The 20,012-nt window shown below is 34.0% G+C and overlaps 1 protein-coding gene across 1 annotated transcript in view; it reads right to left on the reverse strand.

Moving 5' to 3' along the window:
• Nucleotides 1-897: 897 nt before the first annotated feature.
• LOC127869827 (rhodopsin, GQ-coupled-like) overlaps nt 898-20,012 on the reverse strand; it is a 49,338-nt gene continuing 30,223 nt past the window's right edge. Inside the window, exons 3-5 of the mRNA XM_052412486.1 lie at nt 15,076-15,263; nt 6,521-6,654; nt 898-2,042 (exon numbers count right to left, since the gene is read on the reverse strand). Coding sequence (XP_052268446.1) covers nt 1,267-2,042; nt 6,521-6,654; nt 15,076-15,263 — 1,098 coding nt within the window. The 3' untranslated portion in view covers nt 898-1,266. The remainder of the gene's footprint in view (nt 2,043-6,520; nt 6,655-15,075; nt 15,264-20,012) is intronic.

A 20,012-nucleotide genomic window follows, 5' to 3' on the forward strand; every position in this document is an offset into this window, starting at 1 on the left:
GAGAAAAATAAACTTGACTTGTTTACGTTTTTAAGCGAGCGTGTAACCGAACAATGCGAATTCCACAACGTTTTACTTTAACATAATCAAAGAAGTATTCTGTATAATGTTTATTTCGAATTATCGTTAATCCGAAGTTTTTTTAACGGTCCCGACGACTTCGAAATAACGGTGTTGAAGTGTAAATCAATAAATTAAGAAAACAACATTGTCATTGAGATCGAGCGCCTACGATTTGGAGCATTAAAACACAGCTAATTTATGCATAGTGGTCAATTCATAAGACTTTACTAGTATTCTTCAGGATTATAGTAAATCTCAGAGAAACACCACTATATGATAATCGTAGCTCATCGTTTACTCGCGACAAGTCGTGGGAACTGAACATAAGATCAAACACATTAACATTGATTGGGTATAAATTGTCGCTGCTTGTTTCATCAATGAAATTGTGAGAGCATAGTATTATTTCTTTTCACCACACATCGCGTTTCGTGTCGTGAGCCATTTGTGTTCATAGATCACGTTACAGGCGATATGCTCAGTGCTATGCACGTCTATATTGGCTCACCGTCAGTGGCATGTATGAGTGGCGCATTAAACATTTGATGGATGATATAATTATTTTCTTTGTTGACTTTGTCTCAATACCAATATCTAAAATCCATATGTCACTAACTTAATGCCACCTGGACAACATGAACAATTGTTTCGAAAATTGCATATTCTTATTGCAAATAGCATTTTTCAAATTGCTTTTTGTCCATTGGCGATTGCTCAACGAAAAATAACCCACAAAAAAGCCTGCATACTTGTTCGGATACCTATTGATGATTGAAAATCACTTGCATGACACAGCTGAGTAATTTATTTATACACTTATAACTAAATAGTAAAATCTCGTAGGAATTGTCATCTGTCACTTCGAAAATGTCTTTAAGAAATTCCGTACCATTATTATGAAACAACTCTTTACTATTTATAATAAATGTGTCAGAAGTTGATAATGATAATGTGTATTTATACATTATTATGTAAATTTGATGTTTTTGACAACATTAAACTCAACATGTACTTCGATCAAATACATCAACTACATTTAACTAAACATGTACTTCGATCAATTATATCAACAACACAATTTTCATGATCATCGCTGAAAATACATGCATTAGTGTTTCTGATGAACAAAATATAACCTTATACCTTTTATATTTTTTCATAATTCTCTTTTCAGGATCTACATTTATTGAACAAATTTTGATCTCAGACCGATGACGTTCTTTGCGGTGTCCGAGAGGAAACAGTCATTCGTCTATATTGTTCCTGTCGCCTGAATTCTAGTGATTTGTCGCAGGCTCCGAAGTTCACTATCCTAGACCTAAACTTTGGATGGAGTAAGACGTAGACTATAGGGTTCACAATTGTAGAACATTTAGCAAGAAGACACGGGATTCCCGCTGCTAGTCTCGTTAATTTTGATTGGTCGCCGAATTCTCCTATTAATGCAACTATAGCGTAAGGCATCCATGACACGCAGAAAACTAAAATTACGGTTAATGTAACCTTAGAAATTTTTGCCTCATGAGAATTCCAGATGTCGTTTTTCCTCATATGCAGTGGCAACTCGATTTCTCCATAAACCTTCGTTGCTTCTCGCAATTCATGTTTGTACTTCGAAATAGCTCGGAATATCAAGAAAAAAGAAACGGCAACAATGCCGATTGGAATGATAAAATGTGCTGTGAATATACTAACGACATGGCCGCGGACTGCGCCGCTGCGTGTCAAAAAATCAAACGTACACGAATTGTTCGTCCCTTCCAGAATGTACTTTCCGAATCCAAAAAGCGGTCCCGAAGCCCACAGTATCGCATACGTCCATATCGAGACGATGATAAGTATGAAGGTTCGTCTAGTCATTCTGTTATTTCGCGGTATTGTCCATACGATTACACGGCACCTGTCCACTGAAATTACCGCCAACGTGTTGATGGAAACAAAACTTGCCGTAGAGCCAATGAATGCATATGCTCTGCAACCTGCAAATACAATGGAGAAAGTAACGCATTCATGTGCGCATTACATAAATAATATCAACATTCCATTCATCTCGATTGTTCACAAAGATAAAACACACTGTATATATTTCAGGGGCGGATCCAGGATATCTGGTTAGGGGGGGGGGGGCGGGATATTGAAAGATTTGCTGGGAATCAAGGGGGCCGGTAGGGCTCCTGGCGGGTGCAGGGCAAAGCTCTGCTACGGGGTCCAGGGGGCGACGCCCACCGTAAGATTCACGATTTTAATGATTTCGAAGGCTTTGACAACCACTTCTCGAGAATGTCACGCCTTATACTTTCATCAAAGTACCTTCTTATAATGCCAAACAAGTGCATAGTTTGTCGTTTAGGGGGTCCAGGGGGCGAAGCCGCCCCCCGGAAGCTTCACGATTTAAATGATTTTGAAGGCGTTGACAACCACTTCTCGAGCATGTCACGCCTTATATACTTTCATCAAAATACTTTCTTATAATGCCAAAAAAGAGCATAGTTGATAGTTTTGGGGGTCCAGGGGGCGAAGCCCCCCGGAAGCTCCACGATTTTAGTGATTTTGAAGGCTTTGACAACCACTTTTTGAGCATATCACGCCTTATATACTTTCATCTAAGTTATTTCTCATAATGCTAAAAAAGTGAATAGTTTATAGTTTTGGGGGTCCAGGGTGGCGAAGCCCCCCGGAAGCTCCACGATTTTAATGATTTTGAATGCTTTGACAACCACTTCTTGAGCATGTCACGCCTTATAAACTTTCATCAAAGTACCTTCGTATAATGCCAAAAAATCAATAGTTTATCGTTTAGGTGGTCGAGACGGGCGAAGCCCCCACCCAGGAAGCTTCACGATTTTGGTAATTTTGAAGGCTTTGACAACCACTTCTCGAGCATGTCACGCCTTATATACTTTGATCAAAGTACCTTCTTATAATTACAAAAAAGTGCATAGTTTATAGTTTTGGGGATCCAAACAAGCATTCGATTGCCAGAAAACTATGTTAATTAGGTTGAATTGTTACCGTTTTCATAAATTGATAATTACAACTTCTGTCACATTTATATGAATGCTGCATTCTGATTGGATATTTTGTTCACGTGACCGGTTTTTTTATTTTTCGATAAACCCACTTCGTATGCGAAAACTGCAACGATATACTCGTTTGACGGAGATGAAACCGAAAATAGATTCATTCGCTAGATTAAAAATGACTTTTATGACCCTTACCACGATAGTTTTTCAGCTTTAAGATGATTTTGTGTTGTAATTGTAAGAATTGAATAGCATTTTTCTGCATTTCATCGGTGTATGAACTGTCGTGAAAAATTTATGCCTAAACGCCGATGCGAAGTAGGCTTCATTTTCCGTACAGTTCATACACCAATGAAATGCAGAAAAATGCTATTCAATTGTTTATTGAAACATATGTTTTGTTCTCATTAAGACTGAATTGTAGCAGTTAAGTTTTCACTGACTTGAAAGTATGATGTCATCTTTTGGAGGTATAGTTGCTGATGGACATAGGTAAGGCTGTGTTGTGACATTGTATATAGGAATGTACATGTTTATTTTAAATCAGTTAATGTCATAAATACCGAGCTCTTTTGCACTCTGACGTGACACGGCAGTGGATGTTTGTGATTTCTTCAAGGATATAAATGGAATTAGGAAATCGCTTTACTCTGAGTTATAAGCAAAGCTCATAATTTGACAAATGGTCCGTTAGCGCTCGGTCAATTCATTAACGCATTCAGACCAGACCCGACAACAACGTATGCACCTGTATTAACCCATTTTTACCTAGTGGTCTCTCCCATCCTTTCAAATTGGATCAATTTATTGCCAAAATTAGGGATGCCTAGTTTATTTATTTCTATATTTAGAATCTTCCTTACAGAATTTTCTTTAAGCAAACAGCGCAGACCCTGATGAGACGCCGCATTATGCGACGTCTCATCTGGGTCGACGCTGTTTGCCAAGGCCTTTTTTCTAGCCGCTAGGCATAAATGGGTTAATAATAGTATAACGTTGCAACAACCATCAATAGCGTTCTGCTTTGTTATTGAGGATTCCTCACTCATATATACAAGATTACATTACAATGTCTGCCCAGCTGTCAATGATAGCACTTCTTTGAAAGCGTCGTCTACAGCATTCAAGAGTGCTATTGAACATTCCCCGTCCACCTTTATACGATAGTAAAACAAAACCCTAGGAATATTATCAAGAAAGAAAATATTGTAAACCTCAGATAGTCTTCGTTATTACAAAAGTGGAAAATAGCCTTTACAATTCCATCGTGATCCTTATGTATGGAAGGTTGCACTAAAGGTACTAATATGTGTTTAAAAATATATATATGATATACTTAAATGATGGGTTCCCGTTGGCTAAAACGGTTTTTGCCGCATTTTTTTTTTCCACTTAAAACTTGTCACAATTTGGTGAAAATGATCTTAGAAACAATTTACATCTTTTAGAATGATAGTTTAAACGTATTCATTACATCAAATATGCATGAGATTGGATTACAAGTTTTTGCAACATTATTTTGATCCTCTCCCAGATAATTCTATAACATAAATTGCTTAATACATTATCTATGTTTCAACAACACAATCGGTTAGTATGACATATACACAGAATAATAAACATGAAAGTAGTTAAGTAAATAATTATTCAGTTATTGAGAATAGTTATCTTCTATTGTATGTATGGTAATGACAGTTACATACAGAATTTAAAACCTTTTTGAGTCTGCTATGAATGCCTGTACCTTTCTGAACATCATTTCATTATAATCAAAAGACATGCTAGGTTCACCACAAAGCAAAAAATAAGATTATGGTTATGGTTCAATTTGCTTATGGTTACCCCTCTTATGTGTGCAAATTTTAAACATTCCAAAAAGTAATGCCACGCATTTTCACAAGCAGCTGCGCAAGATGGATCAACGATTAGATTTGATCTATAAACAAGTAGTTTAAACTACTACACATGTCTTTAAGACTACTGTGAGGTCTTCGCGAATGCATCTTTTGGCTGACCTGCCCCTTTGACCTTTAAGGAGAGCTGTGCGATTTTAACGTGGCACGCATTGGACTATTTCTAGAAAAATATTATGTAAAGTATACTCTTTCGCGCCTCGAGCTCTTTCGCGGCGCGGGTGCGGGTTATGTAAGATTTGGTGAATATTAGTACCTTGCATACCGATTTTCAAAACGCCAATATTAACATATCTAATTAAGCATTGCATTTTTTACCTGTGAAAACTTACGCTTTTTTTGAATTTCTACATGTCGCTATGTGCTCTTTTATGTATTTTATTGATATGTTTAATTGAATGTTAACCTGTTGTAGATGATTAAAAACAATATTGTTAAGTGATATTTCAATCTAGTGTTGTTGTGCCTTATGAAAACCACTAATGATAAGCTGTCAGAGATAAGCTTACAGGTTCACACCTGTTCTCGTCAGCAACAATAGGCTAATTTACGATCTGACAACAAACAATTCCCATGGGGCATGATCGCACTGCACTGGGTTTATCTGTTACACTGGGTTTATCTGTTACACTAAATTGGCTGTTCAACGGAGGGAGGTGCCTTTGTCAGTTTGGTAAAAGCCACCTATAAAATACAGTGTTTTTTTTTTTTAAAGAAAATGCAAATTTCGAAAAACTATAGACATTTGTGTGATTGTGTCACCATTTGCGATCATTGACGAATCGAAAGCAGTCATTCTGCAATTTTGTGTATAATTTGAAGTGTCTTTGAACAGATATAATATATGTTATTTTGTGTTCTGAAATACAAATGATCATTTCGACTGATGCTCGACATATCACTACAAAAAGTGAAGATTACAGATTAGAATTTTATGTCGGCGTTTATACACGTGTAAAATTGCGCAATCGACACCAACATTAATTGTTACCTCATCATTACGGTGTATTTTGTTAAACAGTTTTGAACTTCGATCAAACGACTTTCTAATAATTAATGTATATAACTGTAGATTGTAATATCGTACGATATTTAAATGGGCACCATAATACGTTCTCATTTATTTTAAAAGTGAGTTTCCCTGATGTTCGATTTTTAATACGTATACTTTTGAGGTATTACAGGTTCGCACACAGACCAACGGAAAAAGCAAAACAACTATAAATGATTAGCATCCACGTGAGACATGTACATGTTTCAGCAGCAAACATTAAAGGTCATACGACAAATGTAATATTGAAAACCATATTCCATTCAAATAAAACGCAAGCTCGACCGCTGTATCGTGTATATATAAAAGTATTATCTTAATGCCAAATCAGCGTACACGTTGACATATATTAAAACAATTACTAAATTAAAAAAGTGGTCGAAAATTCGTTAGGCGCACAGTACATTCCGTTTTCTTCGGTTTGTCGCATAATGAAACAGAGCCGAATAGACACAACATTTATAGCATACCTGCGATGCCGAACACCCAGTGTCCCCAGAAACTGGATATGACTAACATTGGAATGTTTCCTACTGCCATGATGAAATCCGCTATGGTCAGGTTGAGAACAAACAGATTGGAATACGTCCGTAGACTGCGGAACCTGTAATAATATAGTAAGTTTCTAGGTAAACAGATAAGTATGTTAGACGGTTGAAGTTGAAATGCAGCAGTTAGGGTGACAAAACGTAAGACTTCGCCAATAGACTTTGGAACATGGATGTAGCATTTAGGGTGACTGAGTTTATACACACATGTTTGGGTATATCTGTAGACAGTGGAACCAAAAAACAGAAGTTATTGAACTGAGTTTATCTTTACAGGTAGAGGAAAATGATATTTATCAGTTATTAGCCAAATATAATTCATGAATGTTGGAGTATATCTGCAGACAATTGAAACTGAAAGGTAGCAGTAATTATACTGAGTTCATACTAAAAAGATAGAAAACAGCTGTATACAGTAAACAATAAAATAATGCAGTCATAGGACTGAGTTCATATAATTAGGATAAAGTTAACCTGTAGATAGTGAAACATGAAATATGGCAGTTCTTTGCATAATTCATACACGACAGTTAGACTACATCCGTAGACAATGTCAAATGCAATGTTGCAGTTATTGGACTGGGTCTATTTTTAAAGGTAAGAAAACATATTAAGACAGTGGAAAATGAAATGTTGTCGGTAATGGTCTGAGTTCATACTAATAGGATAGAAAATGTTCAAACAGTAGAAACTGACATGAAACAGTTATTTGGCAGAGGTATACGCACAAGTCAGATTAAAACCATTTATATAGAAACACATCAGCTTTTGTTGTTTTAGTGATCGATATAAGGAATAGCAGACATTTCAGGATCTTTAAAACCACCGTTCCATATAAGCCGTACTTTATTAATTCTGTAGGGATCCTTGTGTTTCGCACAGCAAAGATCAGTTTGACAGTTTGTCGGTTAAATATTGGCAACTGCTCGAATGTGCCGAAACAGTATTGCAAATAGAATCGTCACCAACATAACATAAAAGATGGATATTAAAACAGCATGAGCTTGCTAATTAAATCATTTAATCGAATGTTAGGAGACATTACCAATATAAAAGAAGTAAACATACATTGCCTTTTATGATAAGAAGCACACTTGCAGCTAAGCGTGTTTATTTTAAAAGCGAGATTGTACGATTTTGTCAAATATTTATGAATTTACATAAAATGTGTAAAACACTTATTATATATTTATTTCAATATAAATTAAAATAAAAGTTAAAAAGAACATGTGTCGAAAAATGCGAAATTTAATTCTGAAATCGAAAATGTTTGTACAGTCGAATTCGCCAGCATGTATATCCTGCATGTACGATGTGAATCTAAATTTAGTTTAACGGTTCATTTTAAATTCCTGCAACGATATATATTCATAGGACACACGAACACTAACTCTGATCCTAATAAAAAATGCTTCGGTTATTGTACGATTATTGTAAGAAAATATGTACGAAATATCTTCGTCACAATCGGCTCGGGGCGCTAATTTGTCTTTGCTGCATTTTATGAAATTCGTCTTCAATGTATACTTTTTCCTGCCTATTTTGTGTTATGGTAACATATTTCAAATATAACAATTGAATACATATAAAACACGTATAATCTCTCTTTAAATAAAGAATTAACCTCGTGAAACAAGTCACTATAAATAAAAAAAAAATCAATACATTTCAAAACTTTCACAGTTGCAACACAAATCTGTTACAGACAGTGAATCCCTTGCAACGGTAAAAATTGATGTCGAAAGATCACTGTAAGAATTTACAATTAAATAAAAAATACAAACTGTAATTACACGGGTTAGGCATTTATAATTTAAATCAAATAGATAATTAAAAGTAAAGCAACCGTGAACCATTTAAATAATAAGCTGTAATACTGCATCAATCACATGCGCAATATAAGATGAGTTACGCACAGCTGGTTGAATAGGTAATTCTAATTGTAAAACAGAAAATGCAATATTAAAGATTGGCATTTGCGCTTAAGCACTTGCAAATGTGCTCGTTCGACAAAAATCGCACAAAAATGAAAGAGCTGCAGACAGACGCTTTCGTATTTATTTTTAATAATGGTCTATAACCTCATACAAATAAGTTGTTAGAGAGCCCTTCAAAATATGCGCGTAAGCACTTGGAAATCTTTTTTTAAATAAATGTTTGACGAACAAACGCATACAAAATTAAGGATGAGTTTGTGGACAGAAGCATACACGAACACCTCCATTTAAATATCCTGACCTCTTTTTGCGATGGATAATCAGAGTTTACTTAACGTTATTTTGTGTATTACCCGTCGCCTACTAGGTTGAATGCCATGATATAAATTATAAATTTTTACTGTGTATTGTATAGTAAAGAAATGACTGTTATGCTGTTTTACACAATTGTATATACACAAAAATTTCTTATTAATATAACTCAAGTTTTCAAACAGCGTCAGCCTTTAAGTGATTAAAGCAGGTGTAATAACCGCTAGAATAGATGTTCGACAGCTGATTTTGAATGTTAGTTAACACGTTACCTGAGTTTCGAGAGCCGAAATAAGTCTTTGAAAAAAAAGATATTATATATATGGGCCTTTAAAGCATTTTATTATTTAATCCCATAGAATATACTACTTAAAAAGATTACATTTACGCGTAATATTTTTAATCTAGCATTTAAGAAACAGGACGGATATACATTATTTCATTGGTGAAGTATTTGTATCGTTTATCAATAAATCATCAGCAGTAAACTATAAGCTATTACGTTTTTAATTTTGTTTAATGTTTATCAATAAAAATTTAGCATTCATTCATTTACTTAAAGTAACATTACTACTCAAAATCAACGAACATTTCGTACAATTGTTCGTAAAATAAACTTAACCAATTAAAAATAAAATCAGTGTTCCTTATGGCAATTGCCGAAATTTCAACGCCTGATGTGGTCTGGTAAAATAGATGTTTGTAGATACAAAATGCTCGTTTTTATTATTGTTTTGCATATCTATTCATACGACACATGAACACTGTTCGTGTGTCGTATGAATAGATATATTCGCGGGAATTAATTGTGGCCACAAATAAATAAAAACGAGCATTTTGTATCTACAAAAATCTATGTAATCATACCACATCTAGCGTTGAAATTTTGGCTATTGCTATAAGGAACACTGATTGTTAAGGTGTTAACTTTATTTTACGAAATACTTAACGAAATTTTCGTTGATTTTGAGCGTTACAGAGACTTTAAGTATGACAGTGGCACATCTGCTTAGTTTTATGTGAGTTCTGTTTGACGTGCTTTATGTTCAAAGCCCGCGCGTGGTAAGGATAAAACGAAACCTATCATTGAACAACTTATTTTTCCAATGATTTCGCAGTTAGAACGTTTTCTTGATGAAACTGAAGCGGCAAAACTATTATTTGATTAAGAAGACACTAAATCAAGGTTACAACTAAACAATAGGAAAGCTCAACGCCTGTTTAGTATGTTTAAATACACGATGGGTTACTAACCTTTGGAATAGTATCATAACAGCTATATTCCCAAAGAACGACATAATAAATAAAGTAAATCCAACACCGGCCATACCCCGATAAATTTGAATGTTCATTGCTTCATAGTTTTCCCAGTGGGGATGTGAAATATATATCCAGTCAGAAGGTATTCCAGAAGCACTAATTGACGAATTATTCATCATTAAACTGCTTGATTAGTCAAATAAAAAATACCACTACTCGTTATGATTATGTATAAGTCGCATTATGTCTTGCTATACTTAAATGCATTTGTATGATACTCGGCAGCTCAACGAGAATCGTAATATTTGCTAAATTCCAACGATGCTCATTTGCAGAGATCGATGGACAAATGCCAATGCATTAACTTCTCTCGCTCCTTTTAATGTATATGCCAATCATATCTTATGTATGGTGTACTATAAAGCTGTAAACACGCGAGGATTTATGTATGAAAGAATGGTCTATTAATAATATTGATTATCTATCTATTTATGATGAAGATGCATTTATTTCTTTGGAACTATTAAGGCTTTATAAGGAAGACCGATGTCATTCCCATATATAACTCATTACTGATGACCCTTTGGCCGCGTACAGTGAATTATGCAGACCATATTAGAAATCTTCCTGTGATATTCGCGTTGTTCTTAAAATCATTCCAGCCTTTCAATTCGACATTCCTAAGCAAATAAGACATTCTTAATTTTCAATGAGATTTTATATCCGTAAAACAACCCAGTCAAAACGCAGACAGCTTTCAGAATGTGAAGTTTTATTTTAATATAATTTGGAAAATAAAAATATATAATTGTTTGAAAACTTAACATAATTGAACTTCCGTTATTTAATCGTGTGTAATATTCAATAAGTATTTGAACTTTTTTTTAAAGGAAAGTACACCATATACAATTTGTGTAGAATTAAAAAAAGGAGAGATGATTGCAAAGTACATGTGTATCAATTAATATTTATTGTTATTGTGTTGTTATAATAAATCGTAATTTGTGACCGTGCGTGCAAATGATGATTATGCAATTTGAATTGTGGTATACATTTAACTGATTTTAGTTTAAGTTTTTTTTAAATATAAAACGATTAAGATACAAACAAGTATCTTTAAAAACGTCTAAAAAACTACATCATTACGAAAATTTTAGACCAATACGTGTCAAATGATGATACTCGCACACACAGTTAGAAAAAGGTTGTTTCAATAATGATTATGATTATGATAATGATCGTGGTGGTAGTGGTGATGATGATGATGATGATGACATACGATAAAATGATGACGACGACGATGATGATGATGAGGTAGAAAACGAAGAAGAAGAAGATGATGATGATGGTGATGATGATGAAGAGGAGGAGGAGACGAAGAGGGTGAGGATGAAGATGAGAATGATAATGAAGATTAGAATAGGGATGGAGATGAGGAAGATGATTAGGATGACGATCTTATTGAATATTCTTGTCAGTTTTCACTGTTTCAACCATTACTCTAAATAGGTAAATTTAGCTTTTGCGCACAGACATTTGAAAAACAAGCTAAAAATGGCATTAACAAATATTGCGGCCCCTTTGCGGGCACCTTGCGAATCAATTGCGTTTGTCGCAAGAGTGAAACAGACACCTTACGGTCATCGCAAGAAGATTGCGATAAAAAGAGTTGTTGACAATACGTCATTTGAATAATCTTGTGTTTTTAGTTATGCTTAAAAAACAGGAATACATGCACATTCGCATTCATGATTTTAAAAAACAAAGCCTTATATACCACCGAGTCCATTCTAAATTTTGCTAACAATGAAATGCGGTGACAGGTCGGAGAGATTATAGGTGAGCCTATGTATTGAACAGAAGACAGTGCATTAACAATTCCTCTCGTTCTTAGTTGATCCAGTAGTCACTTGGCAACCAATGGGGGTACTATATGCGGATGCTGGGAAATAGTGTTTAACAATCTTGCAATAATAATTTCGATAAGAAAGTGAAACTATGATGAACTATTCGTTTGCTATAGATGGAAACCAGTATTGTCAATTACGTTTGTGAGCATTGTTCCTTTGCTATCATGTGTTCAAATCTAATACATCCCATTTTCAATGCTGCCACAGTCATTCTACTTGACATTCGCAGCCAAGTCGTGTTATTAAAATTCCTATATTAAAACGGCTGTATAATATCTTATTACTTTTAAAGGGGCACAGATTTTGGCATGTTTTGAAGTTTGTCATTAGATGCTTTATATTGATAAATGTAAACATTAAATTTTAAAAGCTCAAGTAAAAAATCAAATATAAAATTTAAAAAAGGAAAAAAAAGTAGCCCGCAGCAGGGCTCGAACCAATGACCCCCGGAAACCTGAAGTCAAAAAGGCATTAGCCAACTGAGCTATCCTGCCAAGCATATATAAGACGCGTATTTTATAGGTTATATAAGCAATCTTCGTAGTTTCACAAAATTAAACGACAACAACAGAACTCTCCAAATTATTTAATCGTTTCGCGTTGCAACGCTTTATAATTTTTAGGTTTTTAAATCGTCAAAAGATGCATATAATGGCTATATTAGACCATGGCAAATGTTTAGAAATACTGTTTCCTCACAAATATAATATTTAAACCGAAAATTTGCGAATCTGAAACAACTTTTTTCAACTTTGTAATCGCTACGACGCTGCTTTCTATTTTTGAAAAAAATATGACTTTATAGATTAATCCAAAAAACATAACCTACCTGCAAATCGTGATTGATATATCAATTTTCTACTTACGTGATATACATAGAATAACAAGTTACACCCCTAGTGTTGTGTAGTATATCAGAATAGCATTTTAATAAAAGAACGACGGGCTTGCCGAGCAACTATTTTAATCCCCACTAGTTTAGTCGCAAGTGTATCACACTTAAGTCAGACAGAAGTCCCCCGTTATTACAAACATGTAATTACAAGTATCGGACTTTTAAAATTATCGTTGTGCTGCCCATATTTGTCGTTCGGGCGGGTATAATACTCGTTATGTTCATGCTGGCATTATAGCGCTTTTCAGCTAACAGGAAAACTAGACAGAACGAAATAGCAGAAAGCAACCACATAAGAAGTAAATTCAAGCGGTTTAGATGTGGATGTTAAATATTGTGCTTGAGATAATATCACTATAATTATCATTGCTTAATAAGGATGTTGAACATATTTTTAGTAATAATTAGACCTTTTTGTAACCTTACATATTGTGTTAATTTATTGTATTTTTTAAGCCAATGATGATGTGAGCACTTTTTGTTTTTGTTAGCAGAATAAGCGAGAGATTTTTAAAGTTCAATCAATTGTTCGTACGAATTTTGTCAGAAAGAACGAACCTGCATTATGTACAGGAAGCTTATAGACAATAGTAATGAAACACATAAGGGTATATACTAAAATTGCGATGGGGAGTAACAAATGCAATGAGATATAAAACTATGATTAATATTAGTCACTAGACATCGCCAATACATTCAATTATCACCGGTTTTTATGCGCACGTGGGGGACCGACCTTTTGTATGCAAATTAAAATTCTGTATACGACAATATACATGAAAATCAATAATGATATAAAGCAATAAAACATATGCATGTTACCATTACTATTATTCTGAATCAATGGCTTGGTCAAGAAAACGACGCTTGGGGCTTTGACGTATACTGACGAAGTAAGTAAAACAATAAAAAATAATATTCTGCGTGAAAATGATTACTTCGAGTTCAATAGCGTACGTGTTACATATTATAACTCGTTATACAAAAGTTTAACAAATATTTATACAGGTAAACATTACTCTAAAATTGCATATTATGTAGTACACTACTATTGTTGCGACAGGATGTAGGTATTATGATGTACTGAAAAAGCCAATACATTAAACAATTATTTTGTATCCATATCTACAATTGATGAACGTGATCATGACGTATCACAATTACACCAAAAAACACATAACACGTTTGACGACATTTTTATTTCTGAACAAGACGTAGGCCACAACAAATTGATGATGTGTTCTACGGATTTTAGCAAAACAAAAATTGAGCGAGCGAGCGAAATAAAAATAAATTTATTTTTATTCCATTTTTTTTTAAATCGCAGGCGAGCGAAAAGCGAAAAAAAAAATGTTGTTTATATAAATTGATACTATATTTTAACAAAGCACATATATTGGTATAATTTGAGTGCAAAAAAGACTTGTATACATTATAGTATAATGACAAGTACATACAATAGTAGTACAACAATAAGAGGGAACAATTTTTTAATCAAATCAATTTAAACAAGCAAATTTGTTTAATTGATATCCCTCGCCAATATACATCAGGACACAAAAGTTTTCTGGACGGATGGACAACGCCAACGTACATCATCCTCTTATCCATATATATACTCATATCAAGTTTCAATGAAATCCGTCAAAGCACTTCCAAGATATGGCTCCGGACACAAAAGTGCGGGACGGAAGGACGGACAACGCCAAAACAATATCCCTCCGCCTATGGTAGGGGATAAAAAACAACATACTTTTCCTAGAAACATGCAATCACAAATGACTAGAATCAGCTTAAATCTTAAGGCAAAACTAATAAAATCTGTAGAAAAAGAAGTAAACTGATAAAGACTAAACACTTATATGTTTAAAGTTAAAGCATTTGCTGTTTAATCCAATCCATGATTTTTCATGTTCAATCACAACATGTAAACACTAATACATCATATGAACATCAGTTTGCTTTGGTGTCATTTTCGAACCAAAACAAAGTAGGAATGGTTGAAGATCTGAATGAGTTCACTTGACTTTTTGCTTTTTAACAAAGTTCTTGGCGCCCCAAGTTTTTGCCTCTTTTCTAGAATGTCGAAAAGACACACACATTGGTCTGACTATGGAGTATTTTGAATACAAATTTGCAACATATGCATCATTATCATCTAACAAACTGTCAGGAGTTCCACAGTGTATGCACACTGGCGGTAGGTAATGCCGACACTTGGCTGAGTAATAAGCTGTTTCCACCCCAGAGTTGCAGGTCATGCATCTCCGAACATACAGGCCGGGTGCATCTACTAACTGATCTCCACAGTTATACGACTGGCATGTCTTGATGTTCTGCAATAATTCCTCCTGCAAGAATGAGAAATGTTATGGACCTTTTTCACAAAATTGACAGTCATCATAATTCTCACTATTTCAACAGCAAAAATCGAGTGTCTTTTATAAAGCTTACAAAAATTCCCATTTTTAACGACCTGATGTGCTTGTCAAATTCATTAAACAGAAAACATGCTCTACTTTAATTTCCACTATTTTTTTCCACACATAACTTTGAGAAGCTTTAATCAAGTGCTATTAGAAACTTACTTACAGGAAGATGACAGTACTGAGAGAAATGCCATGCCATGTATTTCAAGGATGAACAAGAGCTGTGTTTGTGAAACACAATGCCCCCTACTCTGCCGCTTTGAAGCCATATATTTGACTTCTGACCTTGAATGATGACTTTGACATTGACCTTTTACCACTCAAATGTGCAGCTCCATGAGATACACATGCATGCCAAATATCAAGTTGCTCTCTTCAATATTGCAAAAGTTATGACCAAGGTTAAAGTTTTGGGACAGACACACACATACAACGACAGACAGACAAGCAAAATACAATATACCATATATTTGAAAGCATCTGGCTCTGTTAATACTAGGATTAGGAAGGCGCTCAGAGTTTATAGTAAACTCGACAACTTTTTTGTCCAATTCCACAGCGACACTAAGTTGCATGTTGATGTTCGACATTTTTATTTGACCACTATCACTAAGTTTACGACAAATTTTTACATCATTGACGCATTCTGGTATTTTCGCATCCCGGTGCAGATGCTGCTGCGAGGAACAAAGCACGGAAATCATCAGTAATGCGATGATTGATTGCATCTGGCGGAAAAATAACTTTTCCATTAACATCTTTCGCTGACACAACGAAGCAGACGGACGCCGCCATTCTTTTAACATAAAACAAATCAATATCGGAAAGCGTTAGAACAGTCTATATCGTAAAATACGTAGGCTAAATTAAACTAAATCATTGAACGAATATGTAAGGAGCACAAATTGTTGCTGCGGGCACAAAATAAAAATAAAAATATGTTTATTTCGTTTTAAGATTTTTAGGTGCGGGAAATCCATCGAACACCTAATCAATTTGTTGTGGCCTAATCGATGTTCTATGCAACTTAGACATTAAAAAAGCTAATGGCCCTGATGGTATTAGTCATAAACTATTAAAAGAAACATCTAAATCAATTAGAAAGCCACAATCAATAGTTTTTAACAGATCGATACATGAAAACTTATTTCCATCCTATTGGAAAGAAGCAAACGTTATGCCTCTATTTAAAAAAGTTGAAAAGTTCATTCCTTCGAATTATCGACCTATTTCCCTTATAAGCTGTGTTGGAAAAGTATTCGAAAGGGTTGTTTCCAAATACCTCTTCAACTACCTGCACACAAATCAACTTATATACAAGAATCAGTCAGGTTTTTTTACCAGGTCATTCTACTGTTTAATAACTAATTGACATGCATAACCAATTTTGTAAATCGTTTGATGAAAAACAAACAACCTGTATCGTTTATTGCGATATAAGTAAAGCCTTCGACAGGATTTGGCACAAAGGTCTTATACATGTACATAAACTGAAAGAACTTGGGTTTTTAGGAAATATAATTGCGTGGATATCCAGCTACTTGTCCAATAGATCTCAGAAAGTTTTTATCGGCTCGTCGTTTTCCCGATATTTAAATATCAATGCAGGCGTTCCACGAGGCGCTGTATTAGGGCCTCTTCTTTTTTTTTAAATTTATGTTACTGATATCTCTGAATCACTTGTTAGCATAAGTCGCCTTTTTGCTGACGGCTCTTCACTGTCTGTTTCTTCAAATGAAATGGCTCGTCGAGTTTAATCCCTTGAAAACGGAAGTTATGTTTTTCAGTCTCTTGAAAAGTCAAAACCGTCCAAATTTAACTTTCGACCAAACCCATTTAACCTTTGTAAAAGACCATAAACATCTCGGTATTACGCAAAGTGAAGACGGTTCGTGGCACAAACATATTGACAATATTACAAAATCAGCTTCCCGAATACTTGGATCCATGAGAATGCTAAAATACAAACTTAAACGTGAAACACTCAATCAAATATACGTCTCATATCTAAAACCTTTGTTAGAGTATGCGTCCATTGTCTTGGTCAACTGCGCAAAATACGAAAAAGAACTGTTAGACAAAATTCAATTGGATGCAGCTCGTATTGTAACAGGACTAACAAGATCAACTAAAATTACTCTACTTTTAAAAGAAATTGGGTGGGTTTCTCTCGATGACAGACGGAAAATTCAAAAACTTGTTTTCGTTTATAAACACAATAAAGGTGCCTTACCACAATATTTAAACGATATTTTCCCAGCCACAACAGATAACATTCCTTACATGTTACGTAATCGTGGCGACTATGCAACAATCGCTCGTAGACTTGCGATTTACTCAAATTCAACTATTCCTTCGTCTCTTAAGTTATGGAACGAAGTTGACTTAGATACAAGGTCTTTACCAACGCGTTCTAGTTTTAAAAGTGCAGTAAAGCGGAAGTACAATCCTCCTATAGTTCCTTCGTATTTTCTTGTTGGCGAACGTAAGCAACAAATTCTACATGCTCGGCTAAGAAACCACTGTAGCGACTTAAATTCCGATTTATACTTAAAACACCTACGTGGCCATCCAAAATGCGCTTGTAATAGTCATGTCGAAGACGTGGATCTTTTCTTCTTCAAATGTACTCTTTTCTCCGAGCAACGTATCGTGCTTTTTACCAACACTCGTCAATACCACACTCTTAACGCAAACATACTATTATACGGTATCCCAGAACTAACTGATTAACAAAACAATGTGTTATTTTTGGAAGTTCAACGATATATTAAGACTTCAAACAGGTTCATTTAAATATTTGACTGTAAACACATTTTCAATGTTGTCCGCTTGTTCATCTTATTCAACAGAGTTCAAGAATTTTCGCTGCAGTTTTATGTGCTATATTGTAGATCGTAGAGTCGGGTTGTGTGGATCAATTTATTGTTATTTTGTATTCTTTGTTGTGGAGCATAAATTAATTAATTAATTAGTTTGAAATTTGTTTTTTTCACTTATTTTGTGTGGATATATATATATATATATATATATATATATATATATATATATATATATATATATATATATATATATATATATAGTTCAGTACATTGTTATATTATAACATTCTCTTTAAACTAAGTCTACATTTTTTCTCTAAACAATTTTGAGTGTAAAACAGTGAATGACACTTACTCTTTGTTAATACATTTTCCCAAATGTTTATGTCGTCAGCATAAGTTTATTTATTTACTTACTGAATTGTTAATATTACACTCACTCTATGCACATTGAATGTCCCTATTTACCGAATCTGAAATACTGGAAAGGGTCGTCATCTAATGTTGTTAAAACTTGTGGCCCAACCTTTTTGCTTTTTTCTATACATTCGACAACATCAATTTGTATCATATCTACTCCATGCACAATGCATCATGTGTTTATTTGTATGAATGCATGTACGTAAGAAAATGCAATAAAATATTATTAAAGTTAAAGTATTATAATGTAATATTGCTTTAGAATTATAATGTGTAAATATGTCCGAAACATATTTCCCCCCATTATCAAAACTGTAATTATCAACAGGTTTTAGGAGAAATACAGCTCATTAATATTGGAAATGATTTTTAAATATGTGATACTTTGCAAATATTATTTTTTAGTCACAAATTTATCACACGCAAGACTATGATGCCTATGTTAAAAACAATAGTCTGGTAAACATATTTGTTTGCTCCCAAAGTATGCATGAAAATGTTCTATATGTTATACATATGATATAGAAGATGAGTATCACTGTTTTATAATGTAATATATTAACATGAATCTAAGAATACATTTTTGATAAAAACAAACTAAGTATTCATAGATTAGTACTTTGAAATAAAACGTGTATTTACGTTAAACTGCAAATATGCATTTATAAAACTTTTTATTATTATTTGAAACAACACGGGTAATTTGCAATTGGCGGATGACAACATTGTGTTACATACATCGTGCAGCTCTCATTTTCGCTATCAAATTATATCAATAAGCAAACCGCCATGTTCTTGAATTAATTGGTTACTCTTTGTTGTCCAACAAATGTTAACATGTGTAAATTTAACTTGTACAGCTAAAAAGCGTAGCATGATTTATGATATTTGGGTCGTTACTGTCGCGAATTAGGGGCATTCGCGTGATATGTGATAAATAGACGAGCAAAAGGGAAACAATATGATGAATTGTCGAAATTGTGGAAAGGATGTTAATGTTTTTGATTCATGGTAGGTTACTGTTGAAACATACTTTAATGCAAAACATTTGTTTTAGTCTGGTTAATTGATCGGATGTTTAACAATTGTGATATCGTTTTATATTGAATTGTACGCAGCATCATATGAACAAACTCCTTTTAACTTGAAATTTGATATTCCACTTAAGTCAATTTTACCTGTAGTGACACTGAACGCTAAAGTACGCAACATATATTTTGGGAATTTTCAATCATTTTAATTTGAATAATTATAGTTTTTTATGGATGTAATCTTTATTTGAATTTTCTCGGACATGCACATACACACGTTCCTTTAAAGTTTGATCAAAATGTTTATTTCTAGTTGTATTAAAAAACAACAAAACTAACCAACCCTTAAAGTTGCAAAATCGTACATGTACTTGTACGGGCATGTACTAAACGAAAAT

This window comes from Dreissena polymorpha, chromosome 2, assembly GCF_020536995.1.
Source record: "Dreissena polymorpha isolate Duluth1 chromosome 2, UMN_Dpol_1.0, whole genome shotgun sequence".
NCBI classification, from domain to species: Eukaryota; Metazoa; Mollusca; class Bivalvia; order Myida; family Dreissenidae; genus Dreissena; species Dreissena polymorpha.